The sequence below is a fragment of the Cebidichthys violaceus genome, unplaced genomic scaffold (genome assembly GCF_023349555.1).
Source record: "Cebidichthys violaceus isolate CVI_PGR_0920_01 unplaced genomic scaffold, fCebVio1.0.p SCAF_1, whole genome shotgun sequence".
Lineage (NCBI taxonomy): Eukaryota > Metazoa > Chordata > Actinopteri > Perciformes > Stichaeidae > Cebidichthys > Cebidichthys violaceus.
The window spans coordinates 19,450,863-19,472,756 of record NW_027176262.1 but is presented as its reverse complement, the minus strand read 5'-3'; the positions used below and the strand labels follow the sequence as shown (position 1 = coordinate 19,472,756).

Below are 21,894 nucleotides of genomic sequence, written 5' to 3'. Positions count from 1 at the left end.
TCAGTAAACATGTTTATCAACCCAGCAACTCGGTGACGCTTTACACTAATAGAAACCAGAGGCAATAGACCAGTGAGTCCAGCTCTCTCCGGACAAAGAGCCTGGTTGCCGGGAGACAGTTTGTATCCTACTGAGTTTTAATTATTTGCTTTGTGATGATTGCTTGACCCATTGTGAAGACAATGATGAATTAGCAATTCCTCAGTGTACCACTATGGACTCATACATAACAGTCAGTTTAATTAAAAATTCTTTTACATGCATGGTAAACAATTATGTTGTCTGTTGTTGTCAACAAGCAGTACAGAAGTGATCGGGGAGTGACAGCAACAAACTTTCCCCACAACCCTGTCTCATGAAAATGATGCTTATGTATTACTTATTTATTTACCTACTTACTATCTGGTAAAACAAAGAAAAGAAAAAAACATTTGCCTTTACCTTTTTGTACACTACAGTAGTAGTCTGCCGAGTATTCGCGAGGTCCATGTGGATAGCAGGCATACAAAGTCCCTCAAAGAGGTGCAACATACAAGATTTAAAGCATTTCGATTGCCTCTCACAGCTCTCCACATGGCTAAGGCGAGCCAGCAGCTCACAGCGCTAAAAGTGCTAACAGTGCAAATGTGCTGACAGAGCAAACAGTGTTTACCTGAGAGGGAACGAAAGGGTGGGTGCTACGCTTCCGTGACAGCACTGTAGGACGGGACGGCGTTATCAGCTGTTACCACTGTCTGAGAGCAGTGCAGAACAGCGGCAGAGAGCTAAACGGTGGGCCACCCTACATGCATGAACATACCCTAAAAGCATGTGCGTCCGGCCCGACATTACTCCACTATGTCTTTTATGCTGTAATAATGTTCAGACTGTTAAATACAGCTTCTTTATCACTGCCTCTATACAGAATTCAGAGCAAATCTATGATTGGGGGATTGCATCCTCACACTGCTCAACATGGCAACTAGCTGCTAACTAAACAACGGTCACAGTGCTGACAAAGCTAGAAATGTTTACCTGAGGAGGAACCAGAAGGCACGCGTTATGCCTCCGAGACAACGTCTTGGGTGGGGATGCTGTTATCAGCGGTACCTAGCCGTGTGAGCGCAGTGCAGAGTGGTGGCCATTAGCTGGCCAGTGGGGCACACAAACAGAGACTCACGTGCACTAACATGCACGCGCGGCTGGACCAGCAACGTTAACTAAGCACAGAGAAGCTCCGAACACATCACACACAGGGAGAGCAACTGAATCACTCTACTATATCTTTACATAGCAAATAGTTATTTGCTAAATTAATGCGGAAAGATTGCATTTTTGGTTAAGTGTTGACAAATTAAACCCATCAAGTCTTATGCATCAAGCCACTGTTGAATTTTCCAATATTTGACTAAGACCATGATCTTTCCCTAACCACATTCAAGTGCTGCTAGTAGCTACGCATATACGCATTAAAAATGCATCATCGTTATTTGCAAAGAAACTGCAGGGGAAACAAAATACATCAATTCATAACATATCCTCATTACGTTAGTAGAAAACAGAATTCCATTACATTCCATGGGAACACTTTAGGAAATTGGTATTACATGAATGTAATTTCAATGAGAAACCATTCACCCCGCACAGCTTCAAGTTTCAAGTATTTGCCATGTGCACAACACCGACAGAGAAGCAGTCTTTCTATATTGAGCCTCCAACAAGGCTCAATATGTATAAAAAGACTTAAAATGACAATCTAATGACATACAGTATACATGAAATAATATACATTTGTGGTCGACAGGTGATTGCAGAGTCAGTGACTGCAGAGTCTGTGCTAGTGCACGTCAGAGTCTGCTGGGTGGAAACAGGCCTTGTGAAAAGATACATGGGAAGCAGCCACTTCAGCTAGTGGCGAATGTATGTCGCAGTGTAGAACACCAAGAGGGGCATTGACAGCTGAAACAGAGTCCACAGAGTATATTGTTAAGCAAGGAGACAATCTCATTTAGTGAACTCAGGTTTGCCTGAATACGTTTTCAGACTTTTATTATGCATTTTCAACAATAACTTTATCTAAATAATAAAATCACCAAGATATCAACATAGAAAATACTTTACATTGTCCTTTTTAGAGCCTGGACTGGGTTAATAATTTGTATAGATTAATTTAGGCTTTCATAGGAGTCAATAGAACTGTTCAGGATTTTGACTACTGACTAGATAAATGGAGCATCATGCTATTGGCATACTAGCAGTTAGTGATGGACAAGATTGGTGGAAGGTTGCTAGGTTAATGAGTTCAACCCAAAAGTGAATGTTATCATAAGGATGGCAGCCTTCTTGAATAGACCTCTCATTTATAATTACAATGCCCTTATTAAAAGGAGGTTTTTTTTTGCCTATATGGATTGTACAATGTTGTTAATGTTGATGTGGCACATTGATTTACAAGAATATTTAAAAATGGCACTTCAGCAATGATAACCTTAACTCCACCATGCAAATTAGCAGACTTAATTATTCTTGCATACATACAAAACTTTAATACAAAACGATGTGCATACAGTCCATATTAACATCCCAGACTAATCTTTGGTATTAAATCTTTGGCAGCTGCATGTGGAAGGAAGCTCCTCAAACTCTCCCAAAAATATTCACACTAAATCATAATTTATTCTGGCTTTGGGTCTTCAGAAAATCCCATTACAATATCTTCAATTTTTGTGGAAGAAGGGTAAAAGTAGACTTTTATCTTTAGAGCCTTGTTTCAAAATATCGGAATGTTTTTAGGACATTACTAAAACAGGTAAAAGTGAATTAGAACAAGAGCTATTATCTACGTTTACGGGCAGCTTTAAGATACGTTTTTGCCATTGAAAAGTGATAAAATAATAATGATGATGACGAAGCATGCAAGGCATTATCTTAAATCTGCATTATAAAAAAAAGAAAAATGTCTTCTATACATGTATACTGTAACTACTTAAAGGACACCAGGAATGTTTTAAATCGGATCTGTAAACATGTTCAACCACAGTCCTGAGACAAATGAATGAATATTGATTAAATTCTTATGTCGGCTTTCACGATGTGTTCAGTCAGCAGCTCTGTGGTCGTTGGTATACTGTAACAGTCCTCCGGGGAATTGCCTGTTGACATTCCCAGTTTGTGATAACACATTAAGCCTCGCCTTGACTGGCTCCAGTCATGAGGTTATAGCATTCAATAAATCTGTATTTGCTGAGCCAAAGACAGAACTACTAGTTCATATCCTGGGTGACAAAATTGTCATTATATTCTTTGAGAAGAGTAAAGGCTCTTACATTCTCCTTTGGCCAGTAACTTAAATCTACCGACTGTTAATCACAGCCTGATTGCATTTTCCTCGCATCCGTTTGCTTTGACAGAGTTATTACATTATCAGATATGAAAACTTATTTGGGCCGTACTTCGCCCAAGGTTATGCTATCTACTCAACATATACTGCTGCTTAAAAATGATTTCAAGGTGAGCCAGATTTCATTTAGATTAACCCCCAGTGTTACATTTATGCATTTGAGAATGTTCTTCTTGTCTTCTTTTGCTTCACATTTATACAAAGGTGGAAATAAATCCCAAAGCTATTATTTCAGTGGGGAAAAGGAAGTCTGACCTGACAGAAAGTGAAACAGGGGCAAGACTGACCTAGAACCAGCTCTGTAATGGGTTGCTGATTCTTCAATGTTGGGCCTTGACTCACATCTTGACCTGATTTTATATATATATATATATATATATATATATATATATATATATATATATATATATATATATACACCTTGGCCACTCACAATTCAGCAACATAGCTAGCCACAGGTGTTGCGATAAAACAATAAAACAACTTCTCCAGATCACACAAAGCGAAAGCACCTGTTGCCTTCTGTTGCGTTTTGCTCTTTGAATAATTGTTGAATCTTCACAGAAGAATTTTGAAGTTGCCGTCCTCTCTGTTCTCGCTGTGTAAGCAGCTGGGCAAGCTGAATGGACGTGCTGAAGCTTGTCTTGTCTAGTGTTTGATTCCTTGGCAGAATAAACACCATGACTGAAGACAGACAAGCTAGTAGAATGGTATCAAACGGAAGTCATCCGTCTATTTTGGGTAGACCTTTCTGTTTTCACATTTGCACCTTTTTCATTTCCTGTTACTGTTTTTGTTTATTAGGTGGAAACAGACTTGGGAAGAACACAAGATGCTGTCTTCTTTCATTGTTTTTTAAGACGTTTTTGAGTGGACAGACATGAGCATGTGAGGAAAAGCCGCAAAGGCAGGCAGACTGAGATATTCATTAATTTGCATAACTTTATGCTCTGCTCCCCAATGGAAATAAATGGAAATAGATTCATCATATCACTGGATGAAAATAGGATCGCGCATAACGCATAAGAAACGCTGGATCAATGGTGATCAATTGTCATATATACTGTGCAACAGTCTTAAAAGGGAAGCAAGTGGATTTTTCCTTTACAACAGCTTCCTACTATAAGTGCAAAAATGCGAAACACAGTCACTCAGCTACAAGAATTTTGAATATATTCATCAAGCTGAAAGGTAGTGACAATAATGATGTTCAGATACCACAGAACATAAAATGTTCACAACAAAAAGCTACTTTCAGCTAAAAACATACACTCTGTGTAGATTTAAAAGAGGCAATGCTGGTTTCTTCTATGATATACTAATGAAAGGGTGAGAACTTCACATAACAAAACAGAGTCGATCTATCATCTGCCAACAACACAGGTTGCTCTTTAAAAATGCTTGGGTTTTTTACAGAATGGTAATGTAATGAATGTTACATTATCCAGGTCCATCAAATAAAATACAAGGTGGACTTAAAATGAATTATGACAATTTGTAAAGAAGAGTTGATGTCAAACACCAGGCTCCAGGACACAATCTCAGCTCATAACATCCTGTAAAAGGGAAAGCTCCAGATGTTTCTGAAGCTCATCTGCTTCTGTCTAGTGTTAAACAACAGGAAAGAATTAGCGTGAGAGCTGTACAGTTAACAGTCGATGTTCTCAATCAACTTCCGTAGTCGCTTGGGTTTACATTCAGTTTTTCAGTGTTTGAACCCGGCAGCGGCCACAAGTCACTGTGTCTGCTGAGACACTGCTTGAGGTTTTTCTCTGAACAGAGGGTTCGATCACTCGCTGCTCTTCAGGGCTTTTGCTTTTTCACTTTGTGCGCCGCAGAAGTCTGCAGATAGGCCATTACTCTAAATCATCGAAATCCTTGGCCTGCTGCCCAGAGTTTGATGTTGAAACTTTGGAAAGGCTTAGTAACAGAAGTAGACACATTCAGCTTGTATTCTGCTGTAGATCACCCTAAGGCGACATAGTCTGCAGTCATAAAGAAAATGTATTGATTAACCAAAGTTAAGGTTAAACACTGTTGCCAATTGGCACACAAGCGTGTGGGGGCATCTGATTGGAATGAAATGAATAAAAGCAGATTTTGTGTCATAAGCCAAAGAATGCAAATAACAAACAGGCTGAACTTTTCTAAAAGTTACAGACTGTAATTTAAGGCCAAGTATGTGGTTGTAGAAATGTAAAGCCTCTTTGTGTAGGCTTTAACTCTGATGCCCTCAGTGGCGGAATAGACAACGATGGCTAAAAGCAATGCTGACATGGTTTTCAGTCTGACAGCAGGCTGTTGTTTGTGAGTCTTCTTTATTGTGGAAAAGTACTTGGTGAACTGCTCTCACATCAATGTAAAACTGAGTGTGGGTGTGCTGTCAGTGTAGCAGATAGAAATATCTGATTCTCTGCAGCTCAGACTGCACCGTGGTGCCTCCTGGAAATGCATTCGACGTTACTGTACTTCATTGATGGAAGGATCCCACCTGATAATAAATACCCCCAGCGCCCCGCAGCTTTAGCCATGTAAATTTGATACATAGAGCAGGTGCTTGTCTTACTAACATAATATATTCATTATCATGAAGTGAACAAATAACAAGACAAACTTTCCGTAGAAAGTCAGTTTGTTTGTTGGATATATCTGTCTGTTGCTAACTACAATATTCATTTTTCTGCAGTAGAAACTATGTCTCTCCCAGATGTCAGCCGCTCTGGAACAAAAACCTTTATAACCTTGCTCTGTTTTTTAACATTTTCGGAAATACACTTATTTGCTTTACCCCTCTCTTATCTGTCCTGTAAATATACGGCTACAGCTAGCAGCAGCTTCTTAGCTTAGCTTAGCTTAGCTTAAGACCAGAAACCGGAAAATCACCTATCTTACACGGTTGAAAAATACCAAAATCTTCCTACTATCACATATAATTTAGAATAAAAAAGCTAGGCACAGAAAACCCATTTTTCTTCTTCGTTTTTTTTACCGATCAAACAAAGGAGACATAATGTATTGAACCATGAGATTCAAAGATTTACTGCTAAGAGCCAGGCTAGCTGTTTCAGTCTTTGTGCAACGCTAAGCTAAGCCAACCGGCTGCTGGCTCCAGCTTCATATATGACAAACAGAAACTCTGTGTCCAAAATTGTCAAACTATTGCTTTAAACAATCAAACACCCAGACTTGATTCATAGCTTTCACTGGTCTGAGAGCGGTTTAGTTGACTGTATTTTTCTTCATGTTCTTCAGACTTTTATCCAAAGCAGTTTGCTTAAGTTTCAGGGCTGAATGCCAAATGTCTTGAGACAAACCAGTAAGTTGGAAAAAAGGAACCTGCTCCTCAGACTGTTGGTTTTAATTTTGCTTGAAATCACCAAGGTCTTCTCAGCAACCAAAGAAATACCTGTCAAAGTAAAAAAGTTTTCTTCAGCTGCTTGAGGGTCCCTGATACCGACCTGAAGCAAATAAGCTTTGCAGATGCTTTTGTCTCCAGCATGTGTGTCAGGAGGAGTTTACTTGCATGTCTTCTGCTGTGAAAACACCAATTCACCTTCACACACGATCGCCGTCCGCTCGCCCTTTTGTCTTCCAGACATCCACTGTGCTTACCTCGCCATTCATCCCTCACTATGTCTATTCAAATTAGAGCGTATTGCTTCAGACATTGTATTGCTCAGAGTACGTGTTGTTAACATCCCTGTTGAGGGCCTTTGTATTAAATGAATTTCAGTTGAGACAAAATCATTTTGAGCTTTGCTCATAAGTTACAAGTTTTGAACTTTGTTTTTTTATGGCCTGCTTTTTAAAATCCCTTGTTTTATTCCCCATGTTTTACCCATTAAATCAGGATTCATATTTGTGTTGTGACGATTTTATTGTTTACGGTTAATATTCATATTATACATTATTATTATTATATGTTTAAGACATGCAACATTGTGTAGGCAGATTTAAGTCTGTTTGTGGTTTTGTTGCCCCGCCAAAACGTTTTCAGAGTTGGGATCATCGTTTTCGTGGATGTAGAGATGCTTGAGGAATATTCGTAAGTTACATTTTCACTCTCATCCATTTTTTTTGTTTTGCATGTCATTTCATTATCATGTATTTATCCTTTTTCTTTGAAGACAACACAAACACATTCAAGGAATTCCTTAAAAAATAATTGCTGTTTAGAGCTGCTTAGGTCTTTGTGGCCACCAGGGTACACACTAACAATGTCAAAACAAAATATAAAATTAGTAATTAGGGCCTGAGCATGACGAAGTCGGGTAGAAGGCCCTATTGTTATTCAAAGAATTATTATTATTATTATTTTGCCTCTTAAATTGCATTTTTCAGGGCTTTATCATAGTCAAAAACTCCCCAAATTTGACAAGCGTATCAGGGCTGCGTGGAAATTTTAGATTTTATGGGTCCCATTTTCGTGGTATGAAAAAATGGCTCACTAGAGTCTCCTACAGCTTAAAAGACCACGCCCTTCACCCGACATGTCCAATTGACTTGAAATGTGACACACTTGAATTTGCTCTACAATCAATACACTCTAATCATGGAGCTCCGCCCATTCAGATTTCCGCCATTTTGACTTTTGTGAAAAACACATTTTTGCAAACTGCTCCTAAACGCTTTGTCAGATTGCTACCAAATTTGTTGTGGATCATTATTCCTTCAATTTAGTTAGCTCTTTTTGGCCATTTTTCCCGTTTTCAGGCTTTGTATTTTCACAAACTACTCCTACATTATTTATGCGATCGGCTTCAAATTTGGTCAGCACAATCTTAAGACTTTTATAATGAAAGGTGACTAAAATCATGAGTTTTCATGAAACAACCATGGCTAGGCGTGGCATCCATTTCGGTAAATTTTTCATGAAAATTGAAGTTGTTGTAACTCCAATGTACATTGTCAAATCTGCCCAAAATGTCTTATGCAGGATGCTAGTCCAGGCCTAAACACATTCCCATGCCTCAATTTTCACATAGTCATAGCGCCACCTACTGGCAAAGGGAAATGACTAGTTTTAGACTTTGATGTACTCCTCCTAGCCATTTCACCAGATCAACCTCACATTTTAGAAAGAAAGCCTTTAGACATTGATGATAGTTCATCATGAATATTGTGAGTTTTTGTATAACTTTGTTCGCCATGAAAAAGCAAGCAGATTTTTCTGTGATTTGGGATACTCAAAAACTCATGAAACTTTGTACATATGTCGTAGGTGATGAAATTAAAGATCTCATGTGGATTCTTGGCTTGGTCGTTATAAATTGTCTCGATAGCGCCCCCTGCAGATTTTCAACAAAGCAGCCCCAGCGCCTCGTTCAACCGACAAGTATGAAATTTGGTTTACACATGTATCATATGGAGACTTAAAAAAAGTCTCTTGGGACCATGCTCTAAAATCAACCAAACGTCGGCCATTTTGATTTTTGTGTGAATTTTCCCTTGATTTCTAGTCGCTATACTTTAACAAACTCTCCTAGAGACTTTGTCAGAGCCACTTCACATTTGGACAGTACAATCCAAAGACCTTAAACTTATAACTTATAACTTAAAAGTTATCAAAAGCTTTATGTTTGATGGAATGGCGTAGCTGTGGCGTGGCGTTCATTTTATGCGACTCCCATTAAACTACGTTTTCAGGCTTTGTATTTTGACAAACTCCTCCTATAGAGTTTATGCGATCAACATAAAATTTGGTCAGGACAATTTAAAGACCTTTGTGATGAAAATTTATCAAAATGGTGAGTTTTCATTGAACGACCTTGACGTGGCGTGCATCCACTTCGCTCACATTTTGTGCCATTAGCTATGAAAGAGGGAGTTGTTGTAACTCCAAGATACATTGTCCAATCTGCCCAACATTTGTTATGCATAATGCTATTTCAGGCTTGAGCACATTTCCATGCCAAAATGTTCTCAAAGTCATAGCGCCACCTACTGGCAAAAGGAAATGACACATTTTATACTTTGATGTACTCCTCCTAGCCAGTTGATCTGATGGACCTCACATTTTCGGAGGAAAGCCTTAAGACATTGATGATACTTCATCATGAATTTTGTGAGTTTTCGTTAAAATATGTTGCCATGGCAACGCATTATTCACCATGAAATGGAAGCTCAGTTTTCTGTGGCTTAGGATGAACAAATAGTCATGGAACTTTGCACATGTGTCATAGGTGATAAACATAAATAACTAATATGGGGTTTTGCCTTTTCTTTTAGAAATTGCCTTGACAGCGCCCCCTACTAATATTCAAAAGAGCAGCCCCAGCGGTACATTTCACCTAGATGTATGAAATTTAGTAGGCACATGTATCACATGGAGACTTAAAAAAAGTCTCTTGAGACTATGCTCTAAATTATGCTGGAAGTCAATTTTGATATATGTTTGAATTTTCCATTCTTTTTTGACCATTTCTAGGTGCTATACTTTAACAAACTCCTCCTAGGGAATCTTGCGGATCCACTTCAAATTTGGTCAGTACAATTTAAAGACCTTTGTGATTAAAAGTTATCGAAATCTTTTTATTTGACGGAATGGCTTAGCCGAAGCGGACGGCTACTTTACGTGATTCCCCATCAAAGAAGCTGATGTAACTCAGCTGGACTTGTACCAAACAGTCCCAAACTTCACATGCTTGATAAAACTCATGGCCTGAGGATGTCTACAAGCTAATGTTCACTAATACTCACAGCGCCACCTGCTGGCCAAAGGAAATCTGCGTTGTCTGACAAACAGCATCCGATTTACATGACTTTTACACAATGTGGTTTCCAGTTCATATAGAGCAACATAGTACATGTTTGCGGCTCTTCTGTAGCACCACACAGCAGATACAGGAAGCGGGGCACTATTTGCATAGCATCATTTCCTGCGTCACGCGGTCCAAGCAGAAAGAAAACGTCGGACTCGTAGGCGCGTTGTCCGACGGTCGCAGATGATCTCAGCAGCATACGTTGGAGTCCCGCCAGCACCCCCGACGTGCGGGAGGATGCGAGGGCCCGTTCATCGCTGCTCGCAGCTTTAATTAGGGCCCAAGCAACCGACAATGTCGGGCCGCGAAAGGCCCTATTGAAATTTAAATACACATAGTACATCGGGCACATATTTGGGAGACTTGCCATACTCAAAAACTCACCAAATTTTGCACACTTGTCAGGCCTGGTGAATATAGCCATCTGATATAGGTTGCATATTTGTGTGTAAAAAATGGCTCTCTAGCGCCCCCTAGAATTTGGACCGGCGACGCCACTCAGCCAGTATGTCCGATTTACTTGAAATTCAACACACATGTCCACCTCCTCTAGATCTACAAAGAAGCCTATCAGATCCTTAAACTCCGCCTTCTTAGATTTTCCGCAATTTTGAATTTCGTGAAAAACACATTTTTGCAGACTTCTCCTACACACTGATTTCGATTGATACCAAATTTGCTCTGAACCATTATTGAATTTACATCATCAAAAGTTATCAAAAGCTTTTTGATATCTCTTTGTGTTTACAAGATATGGACCAATGAACTTCTCAGGGGTGTAGCTTATATAGCAAAATACACAACTTCTCAACCATTTGTCCTAAAATCACCAAATTTGCAGCTTATGTGCACATCGCATCCTGTAACATACCCTGACATTGTTATTTCATTCAACCACTAGGGGGCACTACAGTAAACCCGCCATTTTCATTTAATTTGCAGTTTTCAGCCTTTGTACTTTAACAAACTCCTCCTACAGAATTCATGGGATCCACCTCAAATTTGGTGAGGATGCTCTTCAGGCCTTTGTGATGAAAATTATCAAATTGGTGAGTTTTCATGGAAGAACCTTGACGTGGCGGCCATTTTGCCTCATTTGGCATGAACAATAAAGTTGTTATAACTCCAAGGTACATTATTCAATCTGCAAAAAATTACATACGCATGATGCTAATTCAAGAATGAGCATATGTCAAGGCCAAAATGTTCAATAACTCATAGCACCACCTGCTGGCAAAAGGAAATGTCACATTTTATACTTTTATTTACTCCTCCTAGCCAGTTGACCAGATCAGTCTCAAATTTAATAAGGAAAACCTTATGACATTGAAGACGCTTCATCATGAATTTTAAAAATGAATAAGATACATTTATTTCCAGTTAGGAGGAATAAATCACGTAAATAAGTAAAATCACGTAGATCCCTCGATGGTGACTGTATCACTTGTCGCACCCCCGTTGGTGAACGCACGTCACGTAGATCCCTCGATGGTGACTGTATCACTTGTCACACCCCCGTTGGTGACCGCACGTCACGTAGATCCCTCGTTGGTGACTGTATCACTTGTCGCACCCCCGTTGGTGACCGCACGTCACGTAGATCCCTCGATGGTGACTGTATCACTTGTCGCACCCGCGTTTGTGACCGCACGTCACGTAGATCCCTCGATGGTGACTGTATCACTTGTCGCACCTTGTTGGTGACCGCACGTCACGTAGATCCCGCGATGGTGTCTTTACAGTGACAACAACAGATATTTAAACATAAAAACACACCAACATTTGATTAAAGGGAGAACTGTCACTTTTTTCCACTTAAAGCACTGAAAATAACAAAATAACAATAAAAGAAAATCAAAGAGGAAAAACTTACCCCAATAGGTGTGTGTACCTGTGAGAGAGGAGAGAGAGAGAGACCTATACCTACCGTATACCTGCTGCAAGACTTGAACTAATTTTTCAACGCACCCGCGTTGGTGACCGCACGTCACGTAGATCCTTCGATGGTGACTGTATCACTTATCGCACCCGCATTGGTGACCGCACGTCACATAGATCCCTCGATGGTGACTGTATCACTTGTCGCACCCACGTTGGTGACTGCACGTCACGTAGATCCCTCAATGGTGTCTTTACAGTGACAACAACAGATATTTAAACATAAAAACACAACAACATTTGAATAAAGGGAGAACTGTCACTTTTTTCACTTCAAGCACTGAATATAACGAAATAACAATAAAAGAAAATCAAAGAGGAAAAACTTACCCCAATAGGTGTGTGTACCTGTGAGAGAGGAGAGACAGAGAGACCTATACCTACCGTATACCTGCTGCAAGACTTGAACTAATTTTTCAACGCACCCGCGTTGGTGACCGCACGTCACGTAGATCCCTCGATGGTGACTGTATCACTTGTCGCACCCGGGTTGGTGACCGCACGTCACATAGATCCCTCGATGGCGACTGTATCACTTGTCGCACCCACGTTGGTGACCGCACGTCACGTAGATCCCTCGATGGTGTCTTTACAGTGACAACAGATATTTAAACATAAAAACACACCAACATTTGAATAAAGGGAGAACTGTCACTGTTTTCCACTTCAAGCACTGAATATAACAAAATAATAATAAAAGAAAATCAAAGAGGAAAAACTTACCCCAATAGGTGTGTGTACCTGTGAGAGAGGAGAGAGACCTATACCTACCGTATACCTGCTGCAAGATTTGAACTAATCTTTCAACGCACCCGCGTTGGTGACCGCACGTCACGTAGATCCCTCGATGGTGACTGTATCACTTGTCTCACCCGCGTTGGTGACCGCACGTCACACAGATCCCTCGATGGTGTCTTTACAGTGAACTGTCACTTTTTTCCACTTCAAGCACTGAATATAACAATAACAATAAAAGAAAATCAAAGAGGAAAAACTTACCCCACCAGGTGTGTGTACCTGTGAGAGAGGAGAGAGAGAGACCGCGTATACCTGCTGCAAGACTTGAACTAATCTTTACAGCTAAACTAACCAACAAAAGCTAGTCATGAAAGTCATTAAACGCCAGTCATAACGTGAAAAGTGGCCTTCTCCTTCCACAAATGATGGACATTTCTCGATGTTTCTTGATGATCCACTGGTATCAGAAAGTTAAGCATAATGAGAAAAAACTCTAAGTAGTATCTCTAATCCGATCAGCTGCACTGTGTGACTGCCAAGTGGTTTGTCCAATATGTAGAGAATACCTTCTAGTAGAAGGAGTCCTGTCACTCAAGATGTCAGTCACTGACATCTTGAGTGACAAGACTCCGCATAAATTAGAACACGGAACAATTGTCTCACACACACACTCACACACACACACACACACACACCAAAAGTCAATCATACATATAATAAACATACATATATGTATACACATATATATATGTGTGTATATATATACACACATGTATTTCCTGGAGTGTATGTATATCTGGTCGTACATACACTCCAGGAAAACAATCCCTACATGGCCGTCAAGTAAATCAGAAGTTTGGCCAGTGTGGTTGAAACTGGTTCTCAACTGGTCTGGCTGCAGGACCCACCATCACCCCTTATTGATCAGCCGCGACCCAAATATTCAACTTCTCAAATGTATTTAATGAAAAGATGGTGCAGTTTGAACCTGAGCTGAAGATGTCGTCTGCAGTCATAGTAGTAGGGAGCTCTCTAGTTCCTGTCAGTCCCCGTCCCACATGTTTCACATAAACCAGTAAAACTGTTTGTTGTGTCTGTAGATTCGTCCATTTGTAATGCAAAATGACCGCTTGCCTTATATCGAGCTGTGGTCTGTTGTTTGATGTCATCCGACATGTCTTCAGTCACCTACTTATAGTGTCATTTGACAGAGGGTTAGTTTTCAGTTCATCCGCTGCGGATGGATCAACAAATGCCGCTTCAGTTTTGACGGCTTTGTGCTTTCTTGTGCCAGAACCTCGCTGCACGAAACACACTGAGGTTTTTGTCCTCTTTTGTCCTCAATGTAAGAAAATCCATATCTCATGTAGTCGGTGTCGTACTTGCATTTCACTCAATTACCATGAAAACAAACTTTGTGGGTGTTCTTCTATACTGTGAAATGGGTGCCCATTAGCATTATAAGGCATTAACAACAAATACTGTTAAGCCCGACGGACCCAAATTCGGGTCCGTCGTGCGCAGATTAGTAGCATATATCGTCGAAATAAAGTCCATTTAAGCATGTGTACAATTTATGAATGTGTACATGTTATATACCAAAAAAAATCAAAACTTCTGGGTAATACAAACAACCTAAGACATTTTTACAAACTCCAAACACAATTATACACAACTAATATAAGCAACTAAAAGATTTACCACAATATCACGTATTTTTAGCCATGACTCGGCGAGCTACCGCTCCTCTCCAAGATACCGCTCCTCTCCAAGATACCGTCACAAAGCTAACGGTTAGCACGGACAACCGAGATAGCAAAAAGCAAGAGAATGCGACACAGAAACAAACACCAGACGCACAAACCGCAATATCCTTCAAAATCATCCAAAGCTCCTTACCTTTTCGTTGTTCTCCTGTAAATCTCCGCTTAATTTTGTCAAACATATTTCTACGCGTATCTGATGCGTCTCTGAAATGTTCCCGTGTAGAAACAAGGGTCTGTCTAACTATGGGACGTGGGGGAAGGGATTTGATTTAGTTTCAGGCGGAGCGCCACGTTTTTAATTCTGACTGGCTAATGATTATGTCAATCTAAAGCACGAGGGGATTCTCTTGAATTCTGTGGACTCAGACGCGTCTAAGGAGGTTCATTGACTGAAATCGACCAACCATAGGCTGAGCTAGGAGACATAGACTGGAAGTCGGACGAGAAAATCCCATGGATGACAGACATAAACAGGCTCAGAGAGGATCCAGGCTCTCAAAATGATGCCAAACTGCTGCATTTGGATAGATTGAACACTATTAGTCATAAAAGAAGTGAAATATATAATTATATACTATATAAAGTTACAATGGAACAGCTGGAACAAAATTACATTTTGGTTGACCTCGCCTGAAATCTCTGTACTGAAACCTCTCTAGCTCTTGAATGCTTCACTTTATCCAAGAAAAAATTGTGCAGAGAGACTCTCAACATATTGTACTATGATCTAGGAGAGGTTTAAAGCTTTCAACTACAACATTAAAAAAAAATATTGAATCAAAATTGGATTCCTAAAATTTTCACTTTGCATAAGAAAGAAACTGCTGAATCATAGTTTTTTATTCTCTTGCAGTGATTTTAATTTGGGGGAGAAGGGAGATTTGATTCTGGTCAAAGTTGACCTAAAACCTTGTTTGGTAGACCCTACAAAAAAGAGCAACAAGAACTGAAATCAACATAAAACAGTTTGGGCTTAAGGCACTATATTCATGTTTGTGCAGATCAAGATTTGGTGGTGATTTCATATCCTGTTAGGGTTGTGATTTATATAAAATACAAAATATAAATATAATTGGAAAGAGCAGGTAGTTTTCTGGAGAGCGGTGTCAGTACAAATTTAATAGCAAAATACAATTGTGGTGTTTGAACTTGATTCTCCGTCCACCCAACACACGTCGGTGCATCATTTTAACTGAGTGAAGGCATTTGCGTCAGGAAGTATTTATTAAGTCTAATCCAAGCAGTGCATGTCCCCAAAAAGTGGGACGTATGATTGCCTTTTCTTTCAGTGCATTTAATCTATGTGCACTCACAAAGCCAAACACAGTTTTGCATTCCTCATCCGGTGCCAGTACCTTGATTAAAAACTTGCACAGCCAGCACTGAATGATGCAAAATAAATGCATGAACCTCTGCACTTTTCTACAGAACTATTGACTCTAACTCAGAACTCCAAGTCACAGCTTGGGAACCAAATTCCAGGTTTACACAAGGACATCAGCGTGATGGCTAATATACCCGAGGACACTGTGTACACAGCCAAATTAATGCTCTTTAAGCCTTTATAAACTTCCAAGTAGCAATTGGAAGCATTTTGTTTTGACTTCTAATACACTAACAGTCAGAAAATGGATGTGTCAAATTACATGATATGCAGCAGAATGCTGGCTCCAGTCCTTATGGTTAAATTGTATATTGGCAGGAAAGAAAACAAGTACATTTTGCAAAGTCTGCTTTTAAAGAGCGTCTCGCAACCCTCTCTGAATGTTTTGATATTCAATCAAGTAATGATAATTACAGGGAGGCATTACTTTATCAAATCATGTAAACAGCTTAAAGGGCACTGCAGCTATTTTACTTGTCGGGAGGAGTTCTACTCATCCTGTAAAAACAGCTGTGTAATGTTGTCTGTGGCTCTGGAGTGAGCTTTCTATAGTATGAGAAGACGTGGGGGTTATTTGCCAGAGCGTCAATTAAGAGACGCTTTTGAGTTGCATTATGAGAATTGTAGGTTCCAGTATTTACTTATTAGGGACTCACAGTCAGTGCCTCAGTAACATCGATTTTGATCGTCTTTTTTTAATTTGTCTTTTGTATGAGTCCACCAAAGTAAATGCTAAATTGTTGGGGTGCCCCATTAAATATACACAGTTTCACTCCATGTACTGACAGTGCTGACATCATTGTAGGCATGCAAGTGTAACCAAACTGAATGCAATAATTTAGGTCAGGTCAGTTGGACAAATACAGGCAACCGATTAAAGCAATTTTTTTACAACATCAGTTGTAACATCCAGATGCAAATCGAGATGAAAGGGCTGATTTGATGATAATGACCCAGAACCCAAACCAAACACCTCCACTATTTTCTGTATCTGTATCCAACCCCTTTCACCGCTGTGGAGCCACAATACCAAAAACCCAGCTGGCCTAAACCAGTTTGCACCACCGTCGGAATCTGCACCTTTCCGATTCAGGAAATAGGGCCTGTGTTAGTATTAGTGGCCAGTAATGCACATATGGCATATTAAATGCCAAATCTGGTATTGTAAAGAACTGACTGCTCCTTCAATTTCCCTTTACTGTGAATATAAAAGTAAAAATGTGTTGTAGAAATACAGCATTTTTTTACAATCTGACAAGTCAACACAGATAATAGCAGGAGGACAGACAAAAAAATATTAGTTGAGGAACTCAAAACAGTATAAAAAAAAGCATGAATACAGTAGATAGTAGTTAATCCAGCCCCCTACAGGAATATATTACTGAAATTTCACTTTTATACTATAATACAAATTGTGTTTCTAATGTCTGATGAGTAAACCATTTGTTATCCTGACTGGTTAAGGGGCGAATTCACAAAGAATTGATTGCGGCCGCTGATAGCACCATGAATTGTTTATCATTTGCAACCCCTATTTGCCCCATCTCAAAGTCCTATTCACAAGTTATTGCAGAAATGATATAACTGTGCAAACACTCCCATAGAGTTTTGCAAGTGAGTGCAATTTCCCCTTGTTTTACATCTGATTGCAATTACCCATGTGGCAAATTTTAAATGTGCTTGAGGCCAATATGTCGGTTGTGAGGGGGGAGAGTCAGCCTGAGCCAGAAGACCGGACACGCCGAGTCGTTCCGGGCCTTTTTCTTTTTTTTTTAATAGATCAGGCTCTGGTGGGAGTCGGGCTCATTTAACGCACGAGGCACAGCAGCGTAACTAAACAACAATTAGAACAATTAAATCTCAGTTTTTTCCCTCATGTATTTAAAAAAATTACATGTAGGCAATGTATATTCATTTATTTTTCATGACATAACTGTCATTGCATCTTGTTCCTGCATCCCAAAATATCTCAGTGTGAGCGGACACCTTTTATGCACTTCAGTTAACACAAACCCTCTGAAGAGGCTACTAATTTCTCTATAGCTGCGTGTGGCTATTAGCTCGGATCTTTGTGAATTATACTGTCTTTGCAATGAGGTTCATTTGCATTGAAAGGGGCCAATTTTGCACTAAATATCTGTACCTCATTTAAATATGTCAAAGTAGCACAGGACATTTCGCTCTTTTGCGGGTGCTTTGAGAAATACACGATTTCTCGGCCCCACAATCCTCTGGTGAATTCGCCCCTCACCGTTCTGCTGTGCACTGCAATGTATTGGTGTGATGACGCTCCACTGCGAGGTTCAGTCAACTTTTCCTCAAATAAAGGAAACCCCCTGTGACCCTGCAGTGTTGTCTTCTCTCCTCTTCTTTTGTCTCCTCCTCGCAGGACTCTGGGAGGTGTCCAGAAGAGCTGTTGAACCCGGCTGAATACATGAGCTACCAACGCGTCTGCAACATGGAACCCTTCCCCAAGTCTCAGCCCGCTCCGGCCTTCCCACCCACTACTTTCTTGCCTCAGCAGCCCTATGTGCAGCACCCACCCAGCGAGCCCACGTACTCCAACACAAGCTTCCCCGCCCCCGGCCCCCGAGCCCCGTTTACGTTCCCCAAGGAGCAATCCGTGTGACAAAACACGTGCAAATCCCGGCTCTGCGAGAGGCGACGTGATAGTGCCGCAAACGCTTCATGGGGAACGAAGCTCTGCTGAACGGATGTGCATCCACTCCCACCTCGCTTCTGTGTGTTCTGAAAGCTTAAAACGCGTGAAAATAATTTCTAGCTCTGAATCCCCCTGTGTATTGTGCACCGCTTGCTCCACTGAGGCTGTCTGTAGGAACCCGCTCACCTGTGTGATGTTAGCTAGCCGACACCAACTGCCCTCTCCCACCACCCTTCACCCCTCTCGAGTGCCCACTCATCCTGTTTGTTTTTGATTGCTTCCTCACCTTTTGGATATTTTTGCTAATCGTCTAAACCGTGTACAGAATATTGTATCACTCAAGATGCATTTTTTTTTTTGTCTTTCTTATTTTAATTTTTTTTTACATTTCCCACAGTGGTAGTGACCTTTTATAGCAACGTGCTGTTTATGTTTGTTTTCTGTTTGTCTGTCAATCATATGCTTGCTTCTTTGAAAGTCATGTACTGTATGTGTGATCGAGTGTGTACCGATGAAAAAAACAAAAACAAATTCCATTTGATTTGTAAAGCTAATTATCAATCTATAATGACATGGACTACCCCTTTAATGACAATTAATGACAGGGTTGTTATGTGAAGATGTGAATTGGCAGTCTCAACTGAATCCTCCATTACTTTTCATAATGGCTTTGCTGTTATGGATTTTGACTGGCTATTTCGGACTTTTGGAAGCGAATGTTATCCTCATTAGCTATGAAGAAAAAAAGGGCTTGAGATCCAACAGTATCTACTTTCTTCTATTTCTCCATGTATTATTAACCATCCAGCCAAGGTATTATTATTATTATTATTATTATCAGATAACAGTAGTTGCCAAAGACATAGTTTCATTCATTTTTTTTGTCCGTTTGCTATCACGCCAGCGTTTACATGAAAACTACCTTGTTCGATGGGAAATAAACATAGTTGATTGGCAATGTGCTACACTTTCCCAGTTTACATCATTTCTTTGCCATATGCTGTACTTTTCCATATCTGTATGTGACAACCTGAGGTCCTCACAGAAGTTGGTTTGAGGTCCTTTGCGTTGTCGGCCCTTCCTGTTTGTGCAGAGTTATCAACCGACAGGAGTTGTTCTTAATGCAGGTGCAATAGGTGAAGACAATCACATACTTGGGTTGTCCTGGGAAAAAAAAGAAAAGAAAACAGTTAAAATAGGTCTACTCATACCTAAAGGAAAAACTTTTTCAAGGACAGCCCACACGTTAAAATAAATATCTTTTTGAATATGATTTGTACTAATATAGCCTGAAGAGTTTCAAATCAGTCGAAGAAACACTGAAGAGAAAAGCTTGCTACTGTATTTTTTTATAGAATGCTTAGTTATGTACGATAGCACTGCACTTATTTTCAGAGTCCATTTTACACTGTGACTGTTCATTTCGAACCATATATAAGCTAATGTGCTTGACGAGCCAATTTCTGGATACTGCCTCCTACACACTAGCCCTCTAGACACAGCAAATTTACATAAACTGAAAGTTCACTTTTTTTTTGCCATGTCAAATGTAGGTTTGGAAAAAAAAAATAATGAAAAGAAAATACTTTGTGTTTGTGCTCAATGTGAAAAAAAATAATCCTTGAGGTGTTGAAGGTTATTTAGTGTTTACTCTTAATGGTGGTTAATGGGATAGAGTCAAACTTGTGAGACTTTCTCCTGTGCTCACCTTGTTGTCTTGCAATGGCTCGATATGTGTGCTAGCATTTAGTTTAAGCAGTGGTCTCTGGTTCAACCCGCTGAAGGAGTTTGATATTGCTGTACCTGCTGTGTGATAAAACACTGAAAACACTACTTTGTCTTTTTGTGACACATTTACTATTCATGAGATCCTTCCTTTTCATAATTATTATTATCATTATTATTATGTGTAAGTGCTACTACTTGCTAAAAAGGATGCTGAAAATGGCATTTACATGTATTAATTTTCACTGTTGAATCCTTATGTTTTCAGTCACATGTCATTACTTCTAGTGTCCTGAAGATAATTGCCATGTTTGTTTTCACCCTTGTTTTGTAAGACTGTAACATTTAGTTTTTATTTTTTTAAACATAAACATATATAAAAACCTACAGCACATTTCTTTTTGACATTTATTGTATATTTGTGAAAGGATAATACCTGAATAATTATTAGGGTAATGAGCTGTTTTTGTTGCTGAGATAATGAAAAGATGTTTGTTTTTTTATTTGTTTGATGTAAATATTAACAATGTATCTGATGTGTGAAAAAAAACAAGTCATGCAGTTTAACATTAAACTTCACAAACAACCCATGTTATAGTTGTTGTATTTCTATTATCAACGCATTTGTAGGCTACATACATACTTTGTTTAAAGCTGCAGTCATATATTTCTTTTTTTGGCCACTTGGGGGCAGCAGAACGAGCTAAAAACACAACATTAAAATGTCACCTTAAAGTTGATATGGCTAACATCTTAGCAAACAGTTGCCTATACACATCCAGCAGACACAGAGGAAAAAACATTAATTTGGAGTCGTGTTTCTGTCCACAAGATGAATGTAAGTCTAATGTTCACTCTCCTTTTAGCTTTGTTTAGGACTCCACCAACCACTGTGGGAAATGTCTTGCTCTTAGGCTGCTAAATGCTCCACTATGTTCACCAGCTAGTTGCTAACTTTGTGTGTCAGCTGCTGGAAATGAGGTGGATGAGTTATTGGGCTGGAGAACCAAAAACAATGAGCTACAATGGGTTAATAACCTCAGTAGGATTAAGGGGAAGAGTGAAGTTGGTGATATTTTTTGCTAGGAGAATAATGAGATCGCTCACGCGTGTCCCTGCATGCCTCCATGAGTGAATATGCACATTTGTGTCTGTCCACAGCTAATATCACATTCTGCTGCAGCAAACTGCAGAATATTTGGGCACCCTTCATATCTACATAGGGGGCAGGGCCTCAATATGTGGTCTGCCGTGTTTCTACAGTAGCCTCGTATGGACAAACCAAACACTGGCTCTAGTGAGAGTCTGCTGTTATTTTTATATACCTGAAGTCCACAGTTTTACAACACGCTTGTGGAACTGTGGTAACGTGAGCCGCAGAGTGTAAAACTGTGGTACTGCCAGCCGCCGTCTGACTTCCCTTGCTCCTTTAGTCGTGCTATTATGGTAAGGATGGCCTTCTAGCAAGGCTAACGGCGTTACCACAATAGAATATATGAAATATAATATAATCTCTGTGACGTCACTCTTAGGTTTCTAAA

The 21,894-nt window shown here is 39.8% G+C and overlaps 1 protein-coding gene across 1 annotated transcript in view; it reads left to right on the top strand.

The window, feature by feature from the left end:
* The window catches only part of LOC137870336 (uncharacterized), a 40,192-nt gene extending 21,597 nt beyond the window's left edge, over window positions 1-18,595 (top strand). Inside the window, exon 5 of the mRNA XM_068707499.1 lies at window positions 18,356-18,595. Coding sequence (XP_068563600.1) covers window positions 18,356-18,595 — 240 coding nt within the window. The remainder of the gene's footprint in view (window positions 1-18,355) is intronic.
* Window positions 18,596-21,894: the final 3,299 nt, after the last annotated feature.